This window comes from Serinus canaria, chromosome 3 (genome assembly GCF_022539315.1).
Source record: "Serinus canaria isolate serCan28SL12 chromosome 3, serCan2020, whole genome shotgun sequence".
Lineage (NCBI taxonomy): Eukaryota > Metazoa > Chordata > Aves > Passeriformes > Fringillidae > Serinus > Serinus canaria.
The window spans coordinates 89118950-89146476 of NC_066316.1; the positions used below are offsets into that span (position 1 = coordinate 89118950).

Sequence of the window (27527 nt, forward strand, 5' to 3'; positions counted from 1 at the left end):
ACAGCAGCCTCAAGAGGCTGAGCCCATGCCTATCCAAGCAGCTCATTCTTTTAACCACACAACCAGGTGAGACATCCAGGGAAAAATGTTCATTTTGAAGAAATCAAAACTCACTGTGGCATAACAGAAGTAGAAACTTGGGATTTATGGCCTTGTAGCTTCACACTGCATAAAGAAGAGCTAGTCCTGTGTATTGTCCCAAAAAATCTTCACACATTTAATTTGAAACAACTGTTAGATAAAATGCATAAACAAAGAAAATACTGGAACCCAGCATTCTCCCTTTCAGATGGGAGTGCTGTAAAGCAAAAATTCATGCTTTCTCCCTCTAGCCCAATCAGCCTTCATTTCTTCACTTTGTGATGTCCCAGGTCCAGTGGAAAGAGGATGAATGCTACAAAATGGCATGTGTCCTGGGAATTTTGTCATCAAGAGACTTAACTTTCCTCATCTGGGTATTGGATGTAGATGTCATACTCCAGGGAAAAATATTTTAATAAAGAAGCTCTTACAAAATACTGCTTTTTCTTCTATCATGGTTAGACTCAAAGGTCTTAAAGGTCTTTTCCAAACTAACTGAATTTATGATTCTCTGTTCAGAAAATTGTGAAGCAGTTCGAGTATAATCAGGATCACAGGAATACAGATCATCCCAGCAGAAATTCCTTTATTTAATAACTAACACCTAGATACAATTGGCAGACTATTTTGTACTCATGGAGTGGTGGGAATGCACTTTTCCCATTAAGCATCTAAGTCATCTCTTAAGAGAGAGCCTGTGAAATTGCAGACCAACACAAGAGCCACTAAATATCTTGCTGTCTCTCAGAGTACCATACCCTCAGTTGCAAATACATTTTATATACTTGTTTGTGAGGGTGTGTGTCTAAGCACATATTTGAGTTGGATTTCTCGTGTCTAAATGTAAGATAGGCAAAAAAAAGTTTCTAGGACAGAAGGTAATTTTTGTTGTTGATTGAGGTTTAGTAAAATCTGAATTTCAATGTATCTCCTCAAATTTTGTGACATGGAGGATTCACTGGTTTTTGTAGTCAGACTGAAAGCCAGCAAAGGGTTCATTTCAAAAGTACATTTCCTGAATAACGAAATGTTTTTATCCAACATATTCTCAACAGTATTTTCAATTTGAAATCTTCCCACTTCACAGTTTTACAGTGAAGAATATGAATATAGCACTTTGGTGAGAGTTAAGCCAGATGCTGCAAATTGCTGGACTGCTAAAGGAGATATTTTTGATTAACAAACAAACTTCTCAGTTTCCATATTTTTGTCCAAATGCTGATTTAGTAATTACAGAACATTTGATTTCAAAATAAAAAGGACTTTCTTTGGTTTATGCAGATAATAGAGACAGAGAAAATCCATGTTGTAATAATTGTTTAAGATTTCTAAGCCTCTCCCCAATAGAACTCCACACTTGAGATTTTGCTCTACAGCAATAATTTTCCAAGCTCTCAAAGCTAGAAGCAAGAGTCACATAGAAGAGCAGAGATTCTTGCTTTTCTGATCACATTAATTTCTAGTCCTAGATCTGTCATCTAGCAGTAGATGTAGCCCTAGATCATTGGTCTCATGGTCAAAACTGGAGGTGAGTTACATTTAGTGATAATTCAAACAAAATTAAAACTAATCACAGTCAAAATAAAGTTAATTAATCAAATGCTGTTATAACAAGACAATACAATGTGCTATTCATGGTAACAGCTGAATGAGAAACAGCAGTCCATTATTTTGTGCTCACCAGAACTAGACTGTCACAAAGATTTAGCAAAGGCAACTCACTGGTAGTAAATAGAAGTTTAAATCTAGCAAAGCAAGTCAGCTATGGAGAGAAATCCAGAGCTCATAGCCACAGAGTGGGATCCAGAATGGAGTTTAGGGACCATGGCTCCCAGAACAGTGCAAGGGGACAATTAGGCACATTGTGTCTTGCCTAGAGACAATGAACAGGAAACACAGATGGTGAGATGGGTCACAGTTTCTCCCTTGAGAAACAGGCACTGCAGCCCCAAGCAAGTGACTTTCTCCACTGGGCATTCAGGCCAAAAAAATGCTTTCTAAAGTTATTGTACTCAAAGTGACAAACCCCACTCATTTCTTTTAGAAGCATATTGGAGGAGAAACTAAAGACATTTTCAGCAACAAGATTTTGGAGTCAAAGCATTATTCCAGAGAGTAATTTAATCTTAAGGGGGTTGTAATCCTGATTTCCTCCTACCCTGCTCCACCATCAAACTACAGGCAGCTTTACTGTGACAGCTGCTTCAGGTACTTGGTACCTGGGGGCCAGGTATACAAAACTGCCTCATATGTGCTCTTTATCAGGTCTCTAAAATGTTTCTGAGTGGATTTTTTAAAAATTTCTTCCAGATGAGTTGAGATCAGAAAGGGTGGGCTTCAAAGATTGTTGATACAGCATTTATACCAGTGTCATGTGGATCTAAAAATGTAGGAAATGTACAGCTTAGGACAAATCTGTGAATCTACACAAATAAGAGAGAGCACAGTTTTACCAATTTTACCCCTTTTTTTCAGCTTTTGAAACGCTAAAAATAAGCTAATAAATATAAAAAATATTTTGTATGCTTAACTACAAAATGTCATAATTTATAGCAGTTTTTCTAATATATATTTTATTATCACATATGTACAACAGGCTGGCTTTCAGGAATAGCCTTAAAAAGCACAAGCAAGCAGCAGAGTAGTTCATCTGTGACTTTTATAATGGGCCATAAATGTTTCAGAAGAATGGTCTGGCGAGGGACTTCTTGACTCATATTTTGTTCTGCAGGCTCTGAAAACAAAGAATGTACATGTATTTAACAATAAACTACACAGCTTTTAGTTTGAACTCTGGCTTAATTGAAATCAGTGGCAAAATTCTCCTCTTTTTATGGTGAACACTGTGGTATAAAATAAACCCCTTCATTGTTATTAATGCATTGTTCTTTCTTCCATTTTCTGTATTCTTTAAATCTGAATTTTCTTTATATGCTGAAATTTCTGTAAATGCAAACCTAAAGAGAAAGCCTCTGTTCCCACATATCCTTGACTTGCTTTTTGCATTTTTCTACAATTCCTCTTTGATCTGCCTCAGAACTTAATAATGAAATTTGACTGAATATCCCTCCCACTATATATAGCTCCTGCTACATCATGTTCTGTAACCTATCATCTGACAGTGTAATTCTTGAAATCTGGCCATTTAATTTGGTCCAAGAAAATGTATCATTTAAGAAAAGGCCATGTTCCTTTAACTAAGTGAATGCACATTTCTGTTTTCTTACCAAGCATTGGTGTACGGGCAGTTACTCACACAGAGGGAGGGAGGGAAGGAAGGAGAGAGGGGGGGAAAGGAAAGGATGGCAGGGATGGTGGGTGTTGTTTACAGACTCCTGTGAGCAAAAATGGCATTTGGCAAGAATATTAGCTACAATAGCAGCATTCAAGATTTGGTTTCAAAATATGTTATAATGCTGAATATTCTCATTTCCTTTTTGCATTACCCCTGCCTGCTATGGGGCTAGGAATGTAGTCTCACAGAATTTCTGAATTCAGATTTCACCTTCCCCTGCCATGGGACAGGAAATGAAACCTCCCAAAGCCTGGGATCTCTGCATGAATGGAGGGCATTGTAGATACATCTCATATTTCACTCTTCCCTGCTGACACCCACAACGTCAGTTCTTTCCATCACTGGGGCATGCTGGACTGTTTTTAAAGACAATCACAAGGTCCACCTTTTAACTAAGTCAAAACATTTTATTTTCTGTTTTCTCAATTTCCTAGAACTAGTGATTAATATCCCTATCAAATTACCTGATCTTTAGGAGAGTCAACAGGACTATTCCTAGGATGAGAGCTATGCAGGAGGAGTAAGCAATAATGTAGACAGTTTCACCTAAAAATAAAAAAAATAGAACAGAAATGAAAACTTTGCTTTTTTGGTAATAAGAATCAAATTTGAGATCTGTATTGGAAATCATACATATGTGAGCTAAATTAGACATTAATTTTGACAAAAGTAATTAAAAGGAGGGAAAAGACCTAGATGTGTGTCAGTGGTAGGAATAATTCTACCTTTGCCATTTGACCCAATGCAATTTTCAGTCTTCTTTTAGTAAATACCAGCTCCAATAGCAATTCATATGTATAGCAGTACCTTTCACTGCTGTAGGGGAACAGTTTGTACTGTGATTTTTATTTTGGAATATTATCCCTTTTGATTTTAAAATGTTAATGTTATTCTGTGTATCAGAGCTGAATTGGTTCTTATCAACTAGACTTATTTTTCTTTTTCACATATTACTGTAGTTGCAGTGTGGAGCACTGCTTCACCTAGAATCAAATCAAGTTATGGATTTAACACTTCCATAAACAACCCACAACTTAACATAAAATGGGATTTAACACTTTTTCTGGGCCCCATTCCCATGGAGTTTCCTTTTTCTGTTAGGCTTCTCACCAAAAAGTCACTTTGGTGGCTTATGTACTACAAATTCCAACTGCTGAAAAACTGGGAGCTGTTGAAAATTTTGTTTTCCAAAGCAGGAGTAACCTTTTTTTCCTCTGATGTAATGAATCCATTGGTTTTGATCAAACATCTGAAAGAAATATTTAAGTTGGAAGTGCAATATAAGCCCTGGGATGGAGAGATGTGACAAGTGGCCACAAATGCAGAACCACAAGAAAAAACAGGAGACCTTTGTGTGACTTTCCTGATTCTGTTGTCTTTGTACACTCAGTAAGTTTTGTTTATAGAGGTATTCAAACACAGAGGGCCCTGGCTGCTCCTGAGCTTCTCCATCCTACACAGCCAATGAAACATTCACTAAGGAAGGGATGGATCCCTGGACCCAGCACTTCTCTGGGCTGTGAGAAGGCCATGTTCTGGTCTCTGAATAAGTTACCACCTATTATCTGCTCCATGTGTTATGTATATGCATATATGTATATATGTTATATACACAAACCCTGCATGAGACATTTCTGTGTGCTCTGCATACATGCAGCAGGTGTAGTGTATCACATAATTCAAGCACAAGGTGGTATGGATGCTGGAGCAGCTCTGGGAAGAGAGGGTGAATAGTTTTTCCATAGCAAGGACACCAAGGAGCTGAGCAGGGTGTTGGACCCACCTGGCTTTTATTGTAGGACTGTGCTCACTTTTTCTCAAAAAACTACCCCAAGTTCAAGTTTTCCAATGTAAGAAAATGAAAGCAGTGATCAAACCACCAAAATTTGCACAAATTGAATGAACATTTCATTTAATCCAGTAACCTACTGGAAGATACTTAATATGGTGAATTTTTGAAGAAAGAGGTCTATCTGAGGTCTATCTTAGAGAAGGACTGCTAATAACATATTAAAAACTACATCAGCAGTTGGTGTAGCTCTCAAGTCACAGCGTTTCTTTAAGATGATGGGTTTTAGCAGAAGAGCAATTTGTAGGCCTTTTTTTCAGTTTCTGAGTCTTAACTGTACATGCAGCTATTTTTGAAAACTTTTTACAAGTGTAGGAGCAGTTTCAAGGGCAAAAGTTTCTTACTTTTTTGAAGTGGAAATTGGCTTTCACACATATTTTAGGCAAATAGAAACTTTTAAAGTATGTCACCACAAAAAATTATTATATCTAACATTATATATTGTACAGTCATGGATGCTTAAAAATGGGCTAATAAATTTTCAACAGAACATTTTGTTCTTTGTCTTATAAAATTTGTAAAAGATGCTTCATTTCAATCAAACAAAACACTGAAGTGACCAACTGATTTTTTTTTTTCTGTTTTTTGGACAAAATCAGAAAAAATGCTATGTTTTCTATGAATTGCTGGTAAAAGAGATGTTGATTCAGTTCTATCAGGAACAAAGAGGGATTTTGGTGAATCTTACTCTATTGTGGATGTACCTGCTTAGGTAGAGCTAGTGCATATTCATCAAACAGATTAATCCCAGCCTCTGCTCAGAGGTTTCTTGGCTACCTGCAGTTTGTCACAGGCTTTTTTGTACATTTATAAAACTGTCAGACTGACAATGTTTGATACCTTACTCATTAAAGGCACTGGAGCTGAACTAATCTCAGTTCCCACAGCAGCTGGTACACTTACAGATAAACCCTGCCAATTACTTGTTTATCTAAATACTCTACTCCTCGGTAGGAAATACATGATAACACTACAATTTAAGATGAAATTTCAACAGTTTTGGATCAAGTCAAATTTTATTGTATTTCACAAGAAGTGCTCTGTATTTCTAGCTTCCACTTCCATAAACAACCCACAACTTATCCTCAAAACTCCATGGTGATGAAAAGAAATCCTTATTTTCCCACATGAATCACTTTTCAAACAAAGTGCAGGAAGCAATCTTTTAAATTATTTGGATCTGTAAAGTCACTGATATCATTTGCATAGGATAAAGCCAAAACCAGGCTGAAGACGCATAATTAGGTAGGCATATTTAAAGTTTAGAGAAGTGTTATTTGGTTTATAACTTTTTGATATTGTTTCAAAAATGAGATCAAATTCAAGTTTACAGGAAAAGCCTCATTAACTTTTATATGGTTCTGACTCCTCCCACATCTTGCTAACGGAGTTGTATCAGCCCAAAGACGACTGTTGGCCTGTTCTCTCCTGAGAATGGAAATGTGTTTAAATCCAGTCCAGATTTTTACAAAATCCTGGTATCACATTTTTTACACCGAACCTGGAACAATAATTTTTCCACTTCCATGGTCCTATTTATTTACAAATATATTTGAATATATGTATAAACACTTAGATTTATTACTTATTGTGAAAGACTCCTTCTATTAAAGCAATTTTATCCAATGGGATGTTTTGCAATGCTGCTGAATAAAATAGAGAAATCTAACTGGTTTTTGAACAGTAGGCTATATTTTAAAGAATAAACCTAAGAAAAAGCTGAAGATATACTGAGTTTCTTCTGAGCATGTTCATCTGTAAATGGCCATTCATTTCATCTGGTGAAAGAGTTCCTTGTAGCTTTCAGTGACAAACTAAGTTAAGGATTCTTCTGAGATTTTAATGTAGAGACATCAGCAGATTTTATCTTGAGTTTTTTTGAGCAGAAAACAGCCAAGAAGCAAATGTCTTCAACTCTCTTCACACACATGAAAGACCATAATTGACAACTCAACTGTTTTGCCTCTGTACCCTGAATTTGTTTTGGGATTTGATTTCATTAAAGAAAAATATTTTGTAAGGTGATGATTCCCTTTGCAGCCTGAGCAATTCACATTTATTAGTGTTTGAATCTAGGACACAGAGGTAGATTTTTGGCAGTGGGATTTATGAAACAATTTGCAGTATGGTTTTTACCATCAGGCAGATATCCTGAATCAAATTCTTCTTCTTGACCTGACTTCCTATGACACTTTTATGGCTTAAAATTTCCATCTCACATACATGACAGCTACAATAGAAAGAATATTTTATTGTATGGTTTAGGCTGGTCAGCATTCTTTTTACTTTTCTAAAGCTATCCAAAGTTCTGTTAAGGCTTCAAGGAAAGTAGCTTTTTGGAAAGTATTCAGACTTCAATGTGAACAGAATTAACAGGGTGCAGGCTGCTTCTTGCAAATATTTATCTGGATCTCTGAGTGAAATGTAAAATGCATTTTACCCACTGAAAGGGTCTGCAGTTCTAACTAGTCACAGGGGTGCAATATCTCAATTTTGCATTTTCTCAGTGCAGTATTTCTTCTATTATGACTTGCATTGTTTAACCTCTAGAGTCTCGTTCCAACTAGGGATTCAGCCTCCCTCTGCAATTGGCAAGGAGAAGGCAATACTTTCAGCAAATGCAATCCAAAAAGATTGGACTACTCTTCCTTTGAGGGTCCCTGACTTTCTTCTCTGGCTACACAGAGCACTTGGATGGCATGCATGATTCTCAAGTAACTTTAATGCTAATGCTACAGCCAAACGCTTAATTATGTACAAAAGGTCTCAGGAATCCCATTCCCTTAATCCATTTTTATGTCTTTTTTATCCCTTATCCAGGTTGCCCACTTCAGCAATAGTTGAAGGATGGAGAGGTTAGAAGTCACTTCATTTTCTACTGCATGCAGAGATTGAATTATTTTTTTCACCGTCAAAAGTGTTCTGTAGGAACAGTTCTGGGAACTAATTTGTAGTATTAGTCTGGAGAATGGTAATCTGCCCTGCACAAGGTAGAACAGGTCATTCTCATTAGAGGTGATATTTGTGCATTAAGCTCTTTAGAGTTATCATTCTGTAATTGGGCCCCTCAAAAGGAAATATAAAATAATATTATTTCAGCAATGAAAATATTTGTGTACTAATTCAATATCCTTTAGCTTTATGTTGCTTAATTTCTTACTGTAAATGCACAGAAAGAAAAGTAGCAGCTCTAATACAAGGAAATGATAGTTGCAGTTCTTCAGCCCAAGGGGTACTATGTGCTCTCCTGTTGTGTATGAAGGTAGGGTCTGATGGAGTGTAACTCAAGCCCCTTCTCAGATCACTTACTATGGTTTCTAATTTTGTTGCTGTAACTACTACAGAAAGTCAAGAGAGATAGAAGTAGGTGTGACAACAAAGATAATAATTTGTATTACACATTATACTACTACTCTCTAATGACTGTAAAGAGAGTCAGGCTCTGGCATGCTTAATAGCTTAATTTTCCTCAATTATAATACAGTGATTGTGAGACATCTATTTCAAAACCATTTGTCAGAGTAATTGGTTCAGTCTGATTAATTTTATTTTGTGGATATATGAGCTAAGCCAAATATGAAGGAGCAACAGGTCGAGCTCACTTGCCTGAACCCACCCAAGGAGAGCAGTGCTGAAGAGATCATGGAGTGACTTGCCCAAACTCACCATTAATTGCAGAAGAATGGAGCTGTGCTCCAGAAATCTTTTTCCCTGGCATTTCCGTATTTACCCAGTGAAAACCCTTCTCCTGAACAGAAATTTGACCTGGGTATTGGAAAGAAAATATTAATTTAAAATATTACTTTAAGATAATAATAGAAGTGCATATTGTTTGATATTTTGTTAACAGCCACATAATTTAAAAAGGGAGCTATTTAAAAATACTGTTTACTGATATTTGAATGAGTGCATAATAGTTCTTCCTGTTCCACCTCAGTTTTTCTTATGGATGACAAGCATGCTTTGAAAATACTCTCTGCCACAAAAAAAAAAACTTAAATTCTCTTTTCACATAAACTGTTTTAAAAATAGACCCACCAAAAGAATTGGGTCCACCAAACCAATACAGAAATGGTGAGAGAGGGGTAGCAGTCTGAATAATTTCTACAAGGCAGATTTTATTCCAGCTGTGTTGTTAGACCTCAACAAATTTTTTCAGGAAGGCCTGTCCTCTGAGTGGGCATAATTTCATGTATATATCTGAAAATACATATTTTCTGTTGAAATGAAAAATAGTAGGTTTACTTAAGTAGTATAGTTTATGGAGTAAGGCTAAACCATAGAGGTTTTTTACATCTGCTCCCTCTCATGAACAGCAAGCTGAGAAATTTTTGTAATATAAGAAAGGCATACATTTGCAGCCTGAAACACTGTCCAAATAAAAATGGACTAAACCTACCTGTAATATGTTTTTTTTTTTCTATGAGATCCAAAAGTACAACTGAAACTAAAAATATTTTGGAAACCTAAACTTTTTCGTTCCCTCACTGACATTTTTTCTTATTCCTGTTGAGACACCAATCCTGCACTGGCAATTATCCACACTGTGCTTGTGTTTCACACAGCAGCAGTCAGTCACAATTCTTGCCTTTTACTGGGTCTGTAGCCATCTCAGTGTGAGCACGGCCTCTAGAACCAGCACTTGTAGCAAAGGCAGTGCCATGCAAGAGTAGGAAGGTGAGATGGTGTAAACACCTCTCACGGGTCTGTTCACACCAGTTCTGGAGGCAAAGATCCCCTTCTCAAACCCTGGGTATTTTCCTGTCCAGAAATGCTTCAGAGTTACAGATCATTGCCATTGTAAGAGTGAAAGTCAGCCAAAGATCACCACCAGGCCAGAGGAATAAGTCAGCCCATGGGGTTGGGTGGGCACTGCAGTCACTCCACATCTCTGTACTGCCACGCAGAGAATGGCATTAAAAACATGCTTCAAAATAAAACCCATAACCATCACCATCATCAGTTTAGCTGCATCACAACTAGACATCTAGGGAAAAGAAAAAATAAAGCAAAAATAACAATTAGCTGGAAGTGGTCTGTAGAGTAGCTACTGATCCACCAAAGGCTCTGGATCCCCAAATTCTTTTTTGTTTAACTACCAGGAAATTGTTACACAACACAAGAAACATAAACTTCTGTTCTTCAGTCCCAATTAGGTTAGGGAAGTTTCAATCACAAAAAACCCTCAAACCATTTTATCCTGAGACTGCTTCAGGGAATGGCAAAAGCTCGTCAGCAATTATTTGATTATTCAGACCTAAGGATCTTTTTTTTTTGCTTTGTAGGTTAAGACACAATCAACATGATGATGTACTCACTCATTTGGACTGTTAAATTCAGCCCTAAAGCAAGAAAGTAAATAATATTCATCAGCAAAATCACTGCTAGAAGTCTCAAGTCGAAGTGTGTTACATTATCACTTTTCCAGGGGAGTTGTTACAAGATTTTTAATATTTTCTCAGAGTCTGGATTTGAGTAATGATTAACTAAACTTAGTTCAGCAACTTGATTTTAATTTTTGGGTAGCCTTTGAGTGACATGAAAAAAAACCACACTCTTATCAGCAGTACCATTTTAGTTTCTAGAACTAAGAGAGTAGCTGTTTCATTCAATGAAATGCATGCACACAATCCATAAATGTTTTCAAAACACTGTCCATCAGGTAAAACCATGAAAGAACAGTTTCTTTTCATTGAAATCTTTAGGTATCATTACCTCTCCCAAGTTAGTTTAAGAATATATACAATTTTGGAGTACACATGTAGAAGATAGCCGGCACAGGGCATGATACCCCAGTGAGTTACATATCCTGAGAGGATTTATATTGCAAAATAGTTGGTGAGATAAGTCAGAGATTTGAGGAGAAGAGAATACTTTGGTCTGTGTTCTGGTTGATGGAGCAGATGTCTGCATGCAGCTGGAGCACTGCAGAGGAACCTCCAGGTTCAGTTTATACTGCAGGAGACCAGGAACCACCCTATGATAGAGAGCCACCCTGTGATGTGGCCCATGACACAATAAGTGGGGACAAAGAGGAGCTTTGCTCTGAAGGCACTTTGCAGATTCACACTAAAACATTAATATTTGCTCCCATATTGCCAGTTATTGCATTAACAATTCTCCAAACCAAAGGCTTGGCAAAGACATGTATATTTGACAAAAATATTTAGTTAATTTAAGTACATGAAAATCATTACTGGATCTGAGAAAGTACCTATATTTCATCTCAATTTCACCCCGTGCTTTTACTGAAGGCCTCCTTTAAATAACTGAAGCTATTTTCTACAGAATGAATGCTGTTGCTAAATATGTGTAAGGTTTGCTAATATTCAAGCTCCAAAAAGAAAAGAAAAAAACCCAAATGCTACTTTGTATTATTTGTAAAAACAGTGTACCAAAGCACAACATTAAGCCAAGAACAGGATGACTTTGGACTTTTCTAATCTGCATATTAATACAGACTTTAGAAATGATTTCTTTATTTAAGAAAATTCAAGTAATGAAACATGTAGTCAATTTCATTGGTTTACTACTATTATAATTTTTTCCCCAAACCAGGAGAAGAAAAGTCTATGCTCAATTTTTGTTTTGATTTGTGTTTTAAAAAATCCACAGTTATAGGTCTTGCTGAAACTAGGGGTAGCAAAGATGTAGCAAAGATTTGATGTAAATTAGGATCCTAATTCTCTTTAAAACCAATTATTCTGTAAAGTTGTAAGTGCTACTCACGTAAGTCACTGAAGCAGGATTTGCTGTGCAGCATGTGGTGGAAGAGCTCACACAAAGGCTGCTCCAAGGGAGGCAAATTTTGGCAGGTGCACTGAGTGTGCAGCATCGTGCCCCAGCTGCTGACATAGGCTGCTTTGCAATCAGTGGTGGCAGAACAGGGCACTTCATCCCTGAGCAAAGTTTCAAGACAAGCTTCATCATTATAACATTTTTTTGTCACATGTCGCCAACACTTTGACCGAAAAGCTGTGTATTTTTTCCTGGTAGGGGAAAAAAAAAAAAGAAAAAAAGTGTACAATGACACTGTAAAAAATGTGATTTCATTAAAAGACATTTAATGAACACCACTAAAGGGAGTGTATTTCCCAGGTACCACTGAAGCCTCAAAATTTGCAATATTCAGTGATAGCTGACATAAGTTCTGCTCTGATTTTGAGAAAAAGCAACTGCACTTCTAATCAGCACCTGCTTCCCTGAGTCCAGAAAATACAGTTTTAGATACTCAGAGAAGAAATGTGAATACAGGAATTAGACCAGTAATCCCAATGAAACCACATCATGTGCTGTTCTAGTGGATCTGTTTTTGAGCAGTGTAAAGGAAGAATAAACATTCAACTTATTTAGCATTAAATAATCTACATCCAATGTCAACCCTTTGGCCCCCCAAATGCTAACACAATACAAAATGTCAAAGGCTCAGGAAAAAGTACAATTCAGTGAACTTAAAGATAAATTGATAGCCAAGATAAATTACATAAAGAATTAATTTGTTACCCAGCTCAATAATCTCAAATTATTTCCATTTATTTGCTGTTGGGATGGAATAAAATTGGCCTTTAACACACTGTATATGACAATAGAAAATATCCATTATAAATTAACTAAAAAAATGTAGATAATAGTTAAAAACAAATTTATATTAAATTTTAGGGGATGATAAAGGTAAACCCTAGTATATAGTACATTAAGTTATTAAAATATTCTTCCTTAATCATAAATGTTATTATATGGTATATAATAACATACATGTTATATTTGTTCTTAATTTGCTATTGATATTGTGTAGTAGCCACAGGCATGTCACATGGAAAAGCATGGACTGTTGCAATACTAGAAAAAATGGCTAGAAAATTTTTTGCAAATATTTTTATTACGCAAGCAAAGATCTCAAAGCAGATGCCACCTCTGTTCTAATGCAATTGTTTTCATTCACCTCCTGATTTATGAATGTGACTAGCCCTTACTCACAGACTAATTTTGCTAATTATATGCATTTATTGCCAGTGCCAGGAAACATTAATGCTCCCAAAAAGATGGGGAATTCAGCCATAATAACATTACACATCTATACATGTACAGACATACATTTATAGCTCTTTGGCCATTCTCACTGACATCAATCTGAATAATCTGCACAAAACCAAAACCATCTCTTGGCCTCCTGGTTTATTGACTGAAGGTTAATTTGAGCACAACTTTGAGGTAAAATTCAACTGTAATCCACAAGGGGACCACACTGAAAAACAAAGTGGGCCAATTGACTGTCCTTAAAGGAGGCAATTAGGATGAACTACAAACATGGGTAATCCTGTTGCATGTTTAAAAAATATAAAATTAAACTTTGAAAAGGCATTTCTTGAGTTCATGAGTTTGGTGGTCTGTGCATGATTCAGGCCAGGTTTTTGAAAGCTTTATGTGAGTATCCTTGAGATAAATAGAATAGGAGAAAAGATTTTTGAACAGGTCAAGCTGGTTGCATGGCTGAAGGGTAGAAAGGGTCAGACTCTGCCCTCAAAATGTAATTTCATTTACCAGACAAACTTTGTCTGGTCTGCTGTCCAACTTGGGCAAACTGCTGGAGGGCAAAGGTGCAGACAGGCAGGTGTTATCTGAAGAAAGGGGTAATGAAAATATGCAATAGCATAGTTTTTCCAGCAGAAATGGTGTTAAGTGTCATGATACAGGCAGAAGAAAAGCCCACATTGGATTTCAAACCTTTCTGAAAATTAATCATTTCAGTTTACTTGTGGGATTACTTCTGGAATTACCACAATTGATCCAAACATCTGTGATGATATCAAACACAGCAGATACACTGCAGAAAATAATTTTGTTATAGCTGGGATATATAGAGTATAACAAAAATGGTTTGACAAAACCATGATTAAAAAGCACCTTAGTGGGCAAAATACTTCTACTCACCTGCACAATTCATTCTCTTCACAGATCTGGATTACATTCAGACATGATGGGGGTGGAACTACAGTAACTGCACAGGGCTGGCCATGGAGCAGTTCCTTGGCTCTGTGGCAGGATTCATCATGCTGGATGCAGTCACAAAATATCATCATTTGGGCGACTTCAAAAGGCATGTTTCCATAGAAGAACCTGATGGCTGCTTGACATCCTTCCATGTTGCACTTCTTATTTACTGAGCAAACTTTTAGGTACAGGGACAGCTGTTTGTTACACACTTCATCTTCAACACACTCCCTGTTCACATCCAAACAGCTCCTGTTTGTTTTGTGCGCTGAAACCAATAAAAGCTTTTAAAATAAAATCTCAAGAAAATTTTTCTCAAGTGATGACTGGTAGGTGTCCTGTCTACATAATTCCAGTAAATCAAGCTTGATTCCCAAAACTCTGATCCAGCTCTTCCTCCTTTCTTGCTTCTTTTAAGCCCATTGAGTAACTTCATGATTCTTTCCTGCACTGCTTGCACTGCTCACAAGCAACCCTCCTGAAACAGCTGAAATCTCCAGAGTGCAGTCTTATGCTAGGCTAAGTAATAAGTAACAAAGAAGAGAATATAAATGGCCTTTTTGTGCTTTTAACATCAGTTTAGGTATTTTGAGACTGTGAAATAAACCTTCCAAAGATATATAGAAAGACATCAAAGAAAATTCTAGACCCTAAAATGTTTATGGGATAAGATTTGTCTCTGTAAGTTTGCCAAAATACCTGATTTTATTTTATTTTTTTATCAATTACTTGATTGTTATACTTTTGGGTTCTTCTTTACCCAGTACCTTAACTGAAGATATATTTGGTCTATTAAATCCCTGCTCATCCATTTCAATGATAAGTATCAATTTTAATCTAAAGGTATGTTGTACATTGTCTGAAAATTGACCTAAAATTATTTATTAGGATTCATGAGTAAATTCAGACTTACCTTGTTTGGAGAGAGCAGATAAACCCCATTGTAATTTTGTTTCCATACTAATATTTTCTAGAAGAAAAAGATACAGGTACAGGCATCAATTGTAAGTAACATCTTAGCCTTTTAACTTTAAAGTATTGACTATCTTGCTGGCATAGTGCCAGGAGTAAAAATAAACAAGAACAAAACAAATTAATTTGACCAAGTAGAACCCACTAACAAATTCTAAATTCAGTATTACATATATTCATAAGTTTTGGGGTCAAAGCACAGTTTATCAAAGGCTGGTCCTAGCATTTTTGACATAATTAAAGATCCTATGGACTCAAGAAGAGTTTTTTAGAGCTTCTCAGAGCATTATAAAGTCAGATTTCTTGTGAATACATAAAAGCCAGGGGAATTAATGTGTTTATCAGTGGACTAGTTTTCAAGTTCAGCTAACTGCTTGTCATGACCTAAAGTCAAGGCTAGCATGCAATTATTGCTATTAGTAAATTATTTTTGTTGGTCTTATACTGCTTCTAGTTATAGTGAGAAACTGAAACTGACTGGTTTAGATCAGGTTGTATCAAATTAACACCTTGAAGAACAACAGTATTTGCACTCACACAATCATTTTGTATCAGATTCTGAATTTATTTATAAATAAACATCCTAAAATTATAATATTTCCAATGTTGAATTGCAAATGGGCAAAAAGCCCGTTTTTTGTAGACTGTGGACACTACTGCTATGTACAAAAGCATTCAGACTGCTGGAAGGGCGATAACTTGCACCAGATTTTTCTCACCATCAACATGAGCATTATAGCCATCATCACTGCCATCATGTTCACCAGCTCCTGAGGCTTGGCCCTCCTGCGAGTACTGCAAACAAGGGTTGTTAAATATTCCCTTCCAGATTTTAATGCATCTCGCCTGGAGCGGCTCCGAGCAGGTGCACGTTCCCAGAACTGTTTTCCTCAGCTCCTTCCAGGCCAGCAGGCACTTTCCAGGCCCGGGAGAGCGGCAGGTGCCCGCAGGTGCGCGGCAGGAGCGCTGGAAGCTCCTGTGAGCAGCAGAGCAGCGAGGCTGCTCCCGGCAGCGCCGCCTCGCAACGCTGCAGCTCCGCAGCTCCTCGGGCTGCCCGGGTGGCCTGACACCCAGTCCAGTGTCTGGCCTCGAGGGAGACTCCAAATAGTCTGCAGAAATAGGTACAAACAGAGTTATAAATCGAATGGGCGATGGGTCATCATCACAGCACAAAAACTCAGGAAAAGGGTGCTTGTCTTAATGCATTACAGTGAGTGAAACATGCCTAGTTTAATTCTGAGCTGTGTGTAAACACAATGATTCCTGTCTTACAAACTAATGAATCTTCCTCATGTTTACTGTGCACTGTTAGCTGTATAGTACAGTCCACTCTAACAGTTCAGCTGCAAAACAGTAGTAAAAATCCTCACTAAAATTACTGCATAAGGAGTTTAACTTCACATAATTTTAACCACCTACAGTTTGGACATATCATGGATTATCATCTTAAGAAATGCATCATTTTTAGAGAATGACAACTGCAGAAGATGGTTGATTCATTACCTAAAATAGCAATTTAAGTTAGACCAGGAGAATTGCTCCTGAAAGTGCCTAGCAACACCATATGCTGTCCCTTGTAGGTAAAGTCAACACTTCTGTAAGTCCATCCAAACTTGTTTCTATAGTGGTGAGAAATCTAATCTCAGCTGACAAAAATAATATAATATTACATTATTTTGTGACTGTTCCAATGACATCAACATTAGGTTTCTGATACCCATCCTTCTTGTTTAAGGCAAGGAGTTTGAGGCAGATCAGGATGTTATTATTCCCTCTGCAATAGGGCCATATAGTCCAGTTCTGGATGAATGTCTACTCTAGTACTATGATGAGTGCTGTGTGATGCCAGTAGGGTGTGATAGACCAGTGCCAGGAATCACTTTGGAACTCATTTTGCAGACTCATTCACTGGCTGATTTTATCTCTCTTGTGTTAGCTTTGCTAATCATTATGCCAGGAGTCTTTGGACCAGAAGTTGCAACTTCTTCAAGCACTAAGCAATTCTCAATTACAGAGATAGACTTTCTGCAGGGATAAGAGTACTCAGAAAATTAAAAATTAATTGTGGGGAGCTCAGCCCATTGACTACAATAGACTTTTTAAAATATGCACTCCATATATTATGTACAGCTTTATGCAGGTGGTGACTATGACCCTAACCCCAACATTTCCTAGATGTAGTGAAGATCCTCCTGCAACACAGTGGGACACAACTGCACTCCTGTGCATCCCCATGCACTCATCCTCCCATTCAGAAGTTACTGGATGTGTCTATATACACAAGCTAGATCCAGTGGCTCTCAAATTTCCCTGGGCATTGAGTAAGCCTCAACACACATTGTGTATTCACTCTTGCTTTCCAGTGGATTCATCAAAAGTTTTAGAAGCCATTTGAATTTCTCACATGCATTTTATTGCTTTGTGGCATTTCTTTCATATGCATGCTGGAGCATGAATATCACAGAAAAGACAAGACTAATTTTTTGGGGGCATTTATCAGACTTGAGAATGTGCAAAGCAAGTTGAATCCACTTAAAATGGTGGTTACAAAATTACTGGCTTTGGTCTTCATAATTACAGCTTTATATTTAGTTACCTTTATTAATGCTGCACAGTTTCCCAAGCAAAGCTGTGATGCTACAGATATGGTCTGTAGAGCAGACACACTTTCTAAATTCTGGGTATTTGTCAGCCAGGACCTGGATTATTCTATTACATACAACAGTGTCTTCTGCCTTGCATCTATCACCTAGAACTCACCATTAAAATTATAATTTCATTAATGTTTATGAATGCTTAAGGGATATGGTTACATAAAACAATTCAATTGAAGAACAAAAATGATAGGCTTTGCCAAGAGAAGATGGTTTGTCATATTTTACAAATTTTAAATAATATTCAAAGTAATATAATAAAGCTGTGGATACAATACTGACTTCTTTTATTTGATCTAATCCATTGGCAGAAGATCTGCTCTCCAAGTACCTAAAACCTTAAACTCACACCTTTTATTTCAGGCAGGTCAGGCACTGAGAGCAAACTAAAAAGGTGCCTAGGAGTGGAAGGGACACAGCCTGAACTGAGAGGCTTATCTTGGTCCTGTGCAGTAGAAATGAGGTGCCTGGTACAGGGACAGGAACACACAGGGCAGGCTTGAGGCATCCCTGTGTGATGGAGTGAGAGACAGGACACAGAGGGCATACCCAGCCCCATGATAATGGTGATGAGAACCCCAGGCTGAAGAGATGCTTGCTCTGGGTCAGATTCTCTCTCTCATGTGAGGAGGTGCAAGCTTACAAATGCCATTTGGCTATTCCCTTGAACCCCTACCCCACAGAACAACTTCTCTGCCTAAGTTTAAGAATGACAACAAATTTAAAGTAGCCCAAGAATAGTCTGATTTTTAGGATTTTTAGAATAAAAAAGGAGGGAGAAGTTAACATAGGAAAAAAAAAAGGTGCAGAAACTTTTGTTTGCTGGCCCAGTTTCAAGTCTGTTTGCATGTGCACTTGGACTCAGTGGTAAAGACACTCACACAGGATGTCAGGTCATATGTTCCACATACATGTGGTGAAAATAAAGAGCAGTTTGTGGTACAAAGGTAAATCAATCAACTATATACTTTATGAGCTAAAATATTCTCAAAAATATTATTGTTATGATGTTAGTGAGATTGTGTGCATCCTCAGCAGATCTGCTGATGACACCAAGCTGTGTGCTGCAGTTGGCACACTGGAGGGCAGGGATGCCCCTGGAGGGACCCTGGCAGGCTTGAGAAGCAGGACAGTGCAAACCTTATGATGCTCAATGAAGCAAAGTGCAAGGTCCTGCACCTGGGTCATGGCAATCCCAGACACACCTGCAGGCTGGGCAGAGAAGGGGTTGAGAGCAGCCCTGCAGAGTAAGACTTGGGTGCAAAGGTTGATGAAAAGCCCTGGGCTGCATCAAGAGCAGCATGGCCAGCAGGTGGAAGGAGGTGATTCTACACCTCTGCTCTGCTCTCATGAGACCCCACCTGGAGTGCTGCAAACAGCTCTGGTGTTCCCAGCCTAAGAAGGACTGGGAACAGTGGGAGCAAGTCCAGACAAGGGCCAGGAAGTTGATAACAGGACTGGAGCTCTTGCCCTACAAGGACAGGCTGAGAAAGTTGGGGCTGTTCACCCTGGAGAAGAGAAAGTTGTGAGGAGAGCTCACAACAACCTTCCAGTATCTGAAGGGGCCTAAGGGAAGCCAGAGAGGGACTCTTTGTCAGGAACTGTAGTGACAGAACAAGGAGCAATGGCTACAAACTGAATGAAGAGAAATTTACGTTAGATTTTAGGAAGAAATTTTTTACTGTGAAGATGATGAGACATCGGAAGAGCTTGCCCAGGGAGGCTGTAAATGCCCCATCCCTGGCAATGTTCAAAGCCAGTTTGATAAGGTCTTGAGCAACCTGGTCTAGTGGGAGCTATCCCTGCCCATGGCAGGGGGGTTTGGGACTACATGATCTCTAAGGTCTCTTCAACCCTTAACATTGTATGATTCTATGATTTATTATTGCTTAAGTTGAATCTATTTAATTTAATTTAGGTAAGTTTTATTTTGCGAAAACCAGGATCTACCTTGTCAATACAGCTATGTGGATCCCCAAACCAGCACATTTCCTCTCTTTACCTCACAGATATTAAATGTCTCACAATATGTAAGAGAAGCAGTATGTGGTTCACAATATCCAGCCAGGTCACAGGGCAGCATGAGCATTGGTTTCAGCCTACTGAGCACACAGGCTGATGTCTCTGCCCTGCAAATGGTGCCTGCCTGCTTCCTGCCTTGCTGTTCCCCCAGGTGTGGGGCAGCAAAGACTCTGCACTCAGTAAAACTGCAAAGTGACAAGTCCTGTGTCACCAGCACCATGGGCAAGCTTAGATGTGAGCAGAGCTTTAAAATCACTTCTATGCTGTTGACACAAACAGCAGTGGAGGCAGTGGAGACAAAGCTCTGCAAGAGGGAACAGCACATTTTGCCACTGCCTGAAGTAATGAGGATCAGCTGCTCCTGACTTCACACCCCTGTCCTGATCCCCTTTTTTCAGACAGTCTCTGCATTGCCCTTTCTCCACCTGCTGACTAAGGAGGGTTTGGGGGATATATCAAATAATACACTACCAGTGGGGAATGTCACAGGCCAGCAAGAGCTGCAGGTTCCACTCCAGCTCTTCCACCAGCAAAGGAGGTGATGGTGACTGGGATTGCCTGTATCTCTGCAACCCCTTCTTCAACTTTCCTTCTACTTTTTCAGAAGAACATCATGACCCCTGACCCTTAGCCCTCACAGTTCCAGAAGTCAGGGAACTCAGGAGATTAATTGAAGGTCGCAGACATGGGATACTCCCTGACCATAAAAATAGGATGGAAAGGATGCAGTGACATGGCCCATGAAGATGAGTGTGTGGATATTCTACTCTGTATTTATCGACTAAGTAAGGGATAGTAAAAGAATTTCAGGAAAATATATTCTAGTAGAAAGAGAGCAATAAAAATCAGGAGGTGCTGGTGTAAAAATTAGCATGTTCACAAAATTTATGACTGTCTTTTTCAAGGTCCAGAGTAGACTTTAAGGGCGAAGGTGAGTAGAACTAGAAGAATAAACCCAGTATATTTTGTGCAGCACCCCAGCCTCACTCAGCTCACCTGTCTCCATGACACTGACAAGTTGTGGCCAGGAGTCAGGGGCTGTGTACAGTGATCTCACTGTGCTGGGTCAGCACCTGACAGCTGGGGCTGGGGGAGAGGCTGTGGAGCTGCCAACATGCAAAGGGCACAGACAGTAGCAGGAAGCACATCAGATTTATGGGGCTCCCTTGCATGACTTCTTGAAAACTGTATGGAAATAACCTATTATCAGTGTTGCTCTGTTTGTACATGGTATTGATTCAGCTGTGATGAACAGCAGAAAATATTTTATTACTGGTTTTCAATTATTGTTCCTTTACCAGGGATTAGTTCTAGGTAATATATTTTATCTTATACATATGCTTCTAAGGCATTTACAAAAAAAATGCTCTCTCAACCTAATATCTGGCAGTCATTATTCATAATTTGATTTATTTATAGGTACACAATTCATGTATACAGGACCAGAGATAGACATGACAGAATAGAAGCTGACACTCCCAGGGTGATAATCTCTGCTTTTGCTTAATCAGCTCTCCAGTCATCTCAGTGGGAATTTAATTTGAAGACTACAGGGGAAAGTGTGAGGTTTTCCTCTTTAGCATTGGTGAGACCACAGTTTGGATAGACCTCCAGAGATCCTTCCAACCTCAATGAGTCTGCTATTCTAGGAAAAGTAAACTCATCCAGATCTAATTCTAAATGTGATTCCTTAAAATGTAACTGATCTGAGTTGTTTTTTCCTTTTGAAAACTTTTCCTGTTTCTCATTCAGAAAAATAAAGACAATTTATACTTATGGCTAAATCAGAGTTCAGAAATGTCTTTTTTTTTTTTTTACACTGAAATAACAGAAGGAAAACAAACAAATAACCAATCCCACAAATACACCATAAAAGACCAAACCTAAAAGTCTTCATTTAGCAGTGGTTAAACTCGCTTGTTATTTTCAAAATGAAAATTTTTATTTCATCAAAATTTAATATTTCTATCTTTTCTATCCTGACCTGGAATCTGATTCATAGACATTTTCACACTGTTTTTCCTTTCCACCATATTTTGGCCATAGAGGTGAAAGAAGGACTGGACCCTGAAGATTATAAACTGAGACTCTGGAAATGCTGCTGGAGTAGTGGGGAAGCAGTGATGGAAAATTTGACAGAAAAAGGAGTGACTTAGGCAGTAGTTTGGAGAGTGTTCCCAGACCTGCACTGAACAGCAAAAGATGGAGGTGCTGTTAATGTACACACTGAACTTTGAGAATAAAGTCTGATGGACTGAGTTATTGAACTTGTATCCCAAAGGAGTTTAATTATAATTTGTAGTTAGGTTTTGCACAAAGAAGCTAACAGAACAAATATTTACCCCATTATCTATTGCCTTCAAGTAACATGTTTGTGCTCAAAGGACATTTTCCATTCCTACAGCATGAAGTTTCTAGACTTGCTCATGACAGACAGTATAATGTTACTCTTATTAATGATGCTGCTGGTAGGTTTTCCATCACTGTTTCTGTGGGCTGCCTGAGAGGTTCCACCAGCTGTCTGACTGGATTTACATGCTCTGGGATCATGGTACCTAATAAGCACATTTAGTACAATTTGTCCTAGACCCAACACAATATCTGAGTGCTCTGCAATGCTGGAGAGTCCTTGCCAAAAGCTATTATCCTAAGGATACATACAGATGCAAATCCAAAGAAGCAGCACAAGAATGGTTTTTTTCTGGAAGGTTTCTCTGGCCCAGTTACAAATATCATTAATATCAGTGAATAAGTACATAGGACAGTAAGAGAGAGAAATGGCATATTATGGAACAATGTCATACATCCAAAGGTGGGGCACAGAAGTAATCAAGCTGGCCCACTTCATCTGGCTGCAGGGTATCAAGATTAACAGGCTACAGAACAAATATATATCTTTGTGGCAAATAGTCCTGGTGCTAATGTGTTTGTGAATGATGTGAGAGAAACAAATTCAGCTTGTTCTGTTTTGGTTCTAGAGAGCTCATCTTTAGGGCACTTGAGCCAGAAAGTACTGCATATTCCAATATCTTTTTTTTTTCTAAACAGCAGCCATATCTTTTGAAACTGTTTCATTTCACACAAAATATTCAACAGATCAACAGAACAGGGGCTGAAGCCCAGCTGCTTTGGGAACTGTTATAACTGTTATATTATCATGCACTTTTCTTTTACTTCATCTGTTCTTTAAAGTATTCAGGCATTCTATGCAAAGTAGATAAATATTTGGAAAAGGACACATTAAGAAAGACTCCAAAGAGAATTTTCTACTCTAATTATTTTAAATATTGTCTTGTGGCTTGGGATATTCAGGACATCAAATACAGACAACAGATCAGAAGACAGAGGCATTCATTCAGGTAGCTCACACTAGAGGTGAATGTTTTATCTGTTTCTTATTCTAGTACAATAATTAAAAATTACTCTAAGTGACTAGTACATTGTTTTGGGTATTGTGTAAGATTATAGAACCACAGAATTGTTTAGACTGGGAGGGACCTTCAACCCCTCTGCCATTGGCAGGGATGTCTTCCACTAGAACAGGTTCCTCAAAGCCCCATCCAACCTGGCCTTGAGCACTGCCAGGGAGGGGGCAGATCAACCCCTCCAAATTGTGTCAAACAAAGTTGGAACTTCTTCTCTAGTTGCACACAGACTTTATTTAAGAGGATCCCACAAAATCCTAATTTTTGCTGAAATCAGATTTCTTGAGTTGATTCAGGCTCTGACTTTGCTCATAGTGCAGAAATTTCATTTATCACTTGGAGAGAAAATGTCACTGTTACTAAGAGTAGCATTGGCCATAGCAAAGGATTTCAGAAGCTGATTGTCTTTTGCCTTAATTTTTCTCTTTAAAATCTCACTGACTGCATTTAGTTACCACAGCGATATTGTAATAAACTATGAATATGCAATAGCATGTAGCAATTCAAAACTAAGGTGTGTACACCACACATAATTACCTGAAATATTGCAGGCATCTTCAGCCACATTCCAGACACTCTCACATCCGTTTCCAGCATTAACACATTGCTCCTTCAAGTGCAGACAGTCAGTAGTCTGGACAGTAGATATACATGTGAAGTAAATGAACAACACTGTAAAAACAGAATATAATGACTATTTAAAGCAGTAGATACTGTACTGACCCTTTTCCTTCAAACATTGATTTTAAAAATGTAATTTACTATAGTTTTTCTATAGATTCAAATTGCTATCAAATTAAATTTTATCAGAACAAAGTTTTCCTCTGTTTTGCAACTGGAAAATTAAATGTTCAAAGTGTCAGTGTGGCATATTTTGCATTGGTTTTACCCCAGTATTATAACAGTAACCATAGTTATATATGACATCGGTGCATGGATACATAGAAATTGCTGCAGTTCTGAGATCCATAATAAATTACAGAAAGGAAGACAGTATAAAATTCAGAAGAAACAGTATTTTATAAAAACAAAACCTCACCAAGCTAAGCTGTTTAAGAATTCCTATGAATAGAGTGTGTGAAAGATATTTGACAACTACACAACTGTTAGATAATTATGCGATTTTATTTTATAAACACAGTACTCTTCACTGTCTTTACTTTTACTTCACAGACTCATCATTTCTTGAAAGCAACCCTCACATATATGCCTTCATCTGCTTTCCTGAGTGCATTGAGCCTGCTAATTACTTAAAAAAGTTCTGAAGGTTTTAAGGTAAATAATTTTAAAGCAGCACTGCCTGTGACTTATCAGTAGAAAATTAAATTGCCTTGTTAAAAAAGGATAAATCAGCTGGAGTTTAGCTCTTTCATTAACATTCCCATGGTAAGACAACCTCTAATTTGTAATCATGTGTCTTTATTTTCTATAAAATGAAGTTTCAGTTACTGATTTTAGGCCTTATCAAACTACCTGCTGAATACCTGATGTGTTTTCTTTAGTTGCTGAAAACCACAGCATCACTCTGACAAAATACCTTTTTTTTTTTACGTGCCCCGCCCCCCCCTGCCATGTTCAGGTAAGTTCATGTGGATTTTGAGTGGTTTTCAGCACTGTTTAATCCCTTAAACATCATTTGCAAAAAGCATGAACTACTGCTTCAGGATTTGTTCAGACCCTACCTGAAGAAATTAACCTTTTTCAATTATACATTTTAGAGCAAGAAATTATAGATCAAATATCCCTCCTGATACCTTTAAAGAGCCACTGTTTAGAGGAGATGTCATCCCTTCTGGAAGTTATTTACCAGTGATATAATAATGCTGCTGTAAGGAACACTTTTTGGATGCATGTTGATAAATATGAAGTAGCATTGAATACATAATAATTGACAGGTGCAACAGCATCTAGTGTGCCTATGAGACAGCAAAGAGGCCACATGTGCTTATTATAGCTGGTGCTAATCCTTCCTCAGTTGTGCATATTCCTGGCAGGACTGGTGGTGATTTCCAGCCTGAAACACTCCTAGGCTGTGTCTGTCCATCAGCCTTGAAGACATATTGACAGAAAAAGCTTCCATTTCTTAGCCTTGAGGAATGTGCAGCTGGCCCTGTCCATTGGGACAGTTATGGCTTATTATGACCACATTTTAGTTCTAGGATTGTCTGCAAAAAGGTCTTTTTTATTTTGAAATTACTCTTTGTTTTCTTTGAAATTGCTAACAGATGACAGAAAAAAAAGTTGCCAAATACATTTGCCTTACAGGGCAAAATGACTGCATATATAAAACAATACAAAATTATAAACCCACAGATTTATAATAAAAAGATATTTTGTGGGATGACCATTTATCTATTTTTAGGTTCTTACACAACAGAAGATTTACTCATCTGACTAGGATTCACAGCACAAAGTCTCTGTGCTTTCTTCCTCATGCTCAGACAGTTTTCAAGGACCAATGGCTGAGACAGTCAAAACAGGACTGACTGCACAGCCTTCCTGCTACATTTTAGGGAGTATTTCACACTGCTGCTCATTTTAAACCTACCTGGAAACTGGCCCCAAAATAGGACGTGATGTTTTTTCAAAATAAAGAGGTGAGTAGCATAATCTATGATTTAAGGCACTTCAGCTGAAGGAAGGGCTTCTTTAGGTCTAATGACACATTATGGATGAGTCTTTGATTCCTCAGCAGTACAGAGGGGGTACACTGCCAGAAACCTACATGAAACAAACTGTCCTATATGACTTTGAGTCCAGGGCACTGTAGTTTCTGCAATTTCTTAAACTGACAGATATTACTTTAGTTGCTCTCTTTACTTATTTACTCTGGTGTTTGGAATACCAAGGGATTCTGCATAGAAGAGTTGAGGGCATCTAAGAGTTAGTTTGCAGCTAAAACTTTTAGAGGGATCCATATTGACAAGAAGACACACATTCAAATTTCTACATATGTCTTCATTTTTATGAAAAGGCCTATTGATTCACTGGGTAGGTGTAAAATTCTCTGTTCTGTGTAGAATTTGCTGCCTAAGGTTAAAAGGAGGCAGAAAAAAAAACATTTTAGCACCTTCATTTTGCAAATTGGGAACTGAGGAATGGAGGAATTTCCTAATTCTGCAATCCTAAAATAATGTAAATAAATAATAATGAATATTGGGAAACCAAGCTGTGGTTTCTATTCAATGGCAACAGCAGTGGCACAACAAGCTCCAAAGGCAAAATGGCAAGCTGCAACTGAATATACTTCAAATATAGTTGAAAAGTGATGAAAGACAACTTTATTTTAACAAAATGGGGCAGAACTACATACGAAATATAAGCTTAGAGTAGTGGGGTTTTAAGGAGAGAAGAGCATGTATACAGTATACAGTGAGGAGAAAAGGAGAATAACAAAAATTAACATACAACATACTTGTCTCATCATATTGTCCAAATCTTTCTGTACCAGCTTTGCTGATTTTCCACTTTTTCTCCACTCAAACCCGAAGGAAGTGTCAGCAGCCCTGTGTGTAGCACTGGCAGCGCCCAGCTCTCCCCGCCAGCCGACAGGAGCTGCTCATTCAGAGCAGGTGTCCCCGCCGCTCCCCTCCTTCCTTCCCGCCGCCCTGCCCCAGCCCTGCCGCCGAGCTCCGCCGCTCCCCCAGCCGCTCCTCGGGGCCGAGGCGCCGCCACCCCGGGGACCAGCGGGAGCAGGAGCCGTGCGGAGGGAGGCAGGGATGGAGGGGAGGAGGGGGCGGCAGGAGCTGCCCGCCCGCCGCACTTACCGGGGCCGAGGAGCGCTGCCATGGCCGTGGCGCTGCCGCTGCCGCCCGGCGGGGCCGCAGGTGCCGAGCGGGGCCGCCCCTTCAGCACCGGCCCGGGGACAGCGCCCGCCGGCCCCGCCCGCCGCTCCGGGCGCTCCGAGCGCGGCGCTGACAGCCGCCCGGGCAGCGCTGCCCCTGCCTCTGCCCTCCTCCTACGGCCGGGGCACGGAATGAAGCTTCCCACCTCCGGGAGCGGCCTCGGCTGCCACTGTCACACCCTCTGCTTACATTTCTCCTCTTGCCACAAACGCTGAGCCGGACTGCGTCCAGATGACACGCAGGAGGTCTTCGGCATCATCCACGGGATTTGGCACTCCCTCCGCATTTAGTTCTCACTCATTTGATCTCCAGAGAAACTAGCAGAGCAGGTCTTTGGCTGCTGTCTATAAGCTCCCTGGAAAATGCCTGTTGCTATGTCCTATGGCCTTCTGT

The 27527-nt window shown here is 38.8% G+C and overlaps 1 protein-coding gene across 1 annotated transcript; it reads right to left on the bottom strand.

Moving 5' to 3' along the window:
- Nucleotides 1-718: 718 nt before the first annotated feature.
- On the bottom strand, nt 719-27116 carry GFRAL (GDNF family receptor alpha like). The gene is made up of 9 exons (XM_030235273.2): nt 27057-27116; nt 23827-23961; nt 15908-16297; nt 15130-15186; nt 14157-14484; nt 11955-12214; nt 8892-8990; nt 3841-3922; nt 719-2815 (listed from the first exon to the last, which is right to left on the bottom strand). The coding sequence occupies exons 1-9, from the start codon at nt 27076-27078 to the stop codon at nt 2728-2730; spliced, it is 1461 nt and encodes a 486-aa protein (XP_030091133.1). The 5' UTR covers nt 27079-27116; the 3' UTR covers nt 719-2727.
- Between the last annotated feature and the right edge of the window lie 411 nt (nt 27117-27527).

Excerpts from the sequence above, each read along its gene's own strand:
- GFRAL (XM_030235273.2), bottom strand. The coding sequence starts at position 27,078 with ATGGCAGCGCTCCTCGGCCCCG. Across the intron at positions 16,298-23,826 it reads AGATGCCTGCAATATTTCAG|ACTATTTGGAGTCTCCCTCG; the intron begins GTAATTATGTGT and ends CTATTTCTGCAG. Across the intron at positions 8,991-11,954 it reads ATCCTGCTTCAGTGACTTAC|GTCAAATTTCTGTTCAGGAG; the intron begins GTGAGTAGCACT and ends TCCAATACCCAG.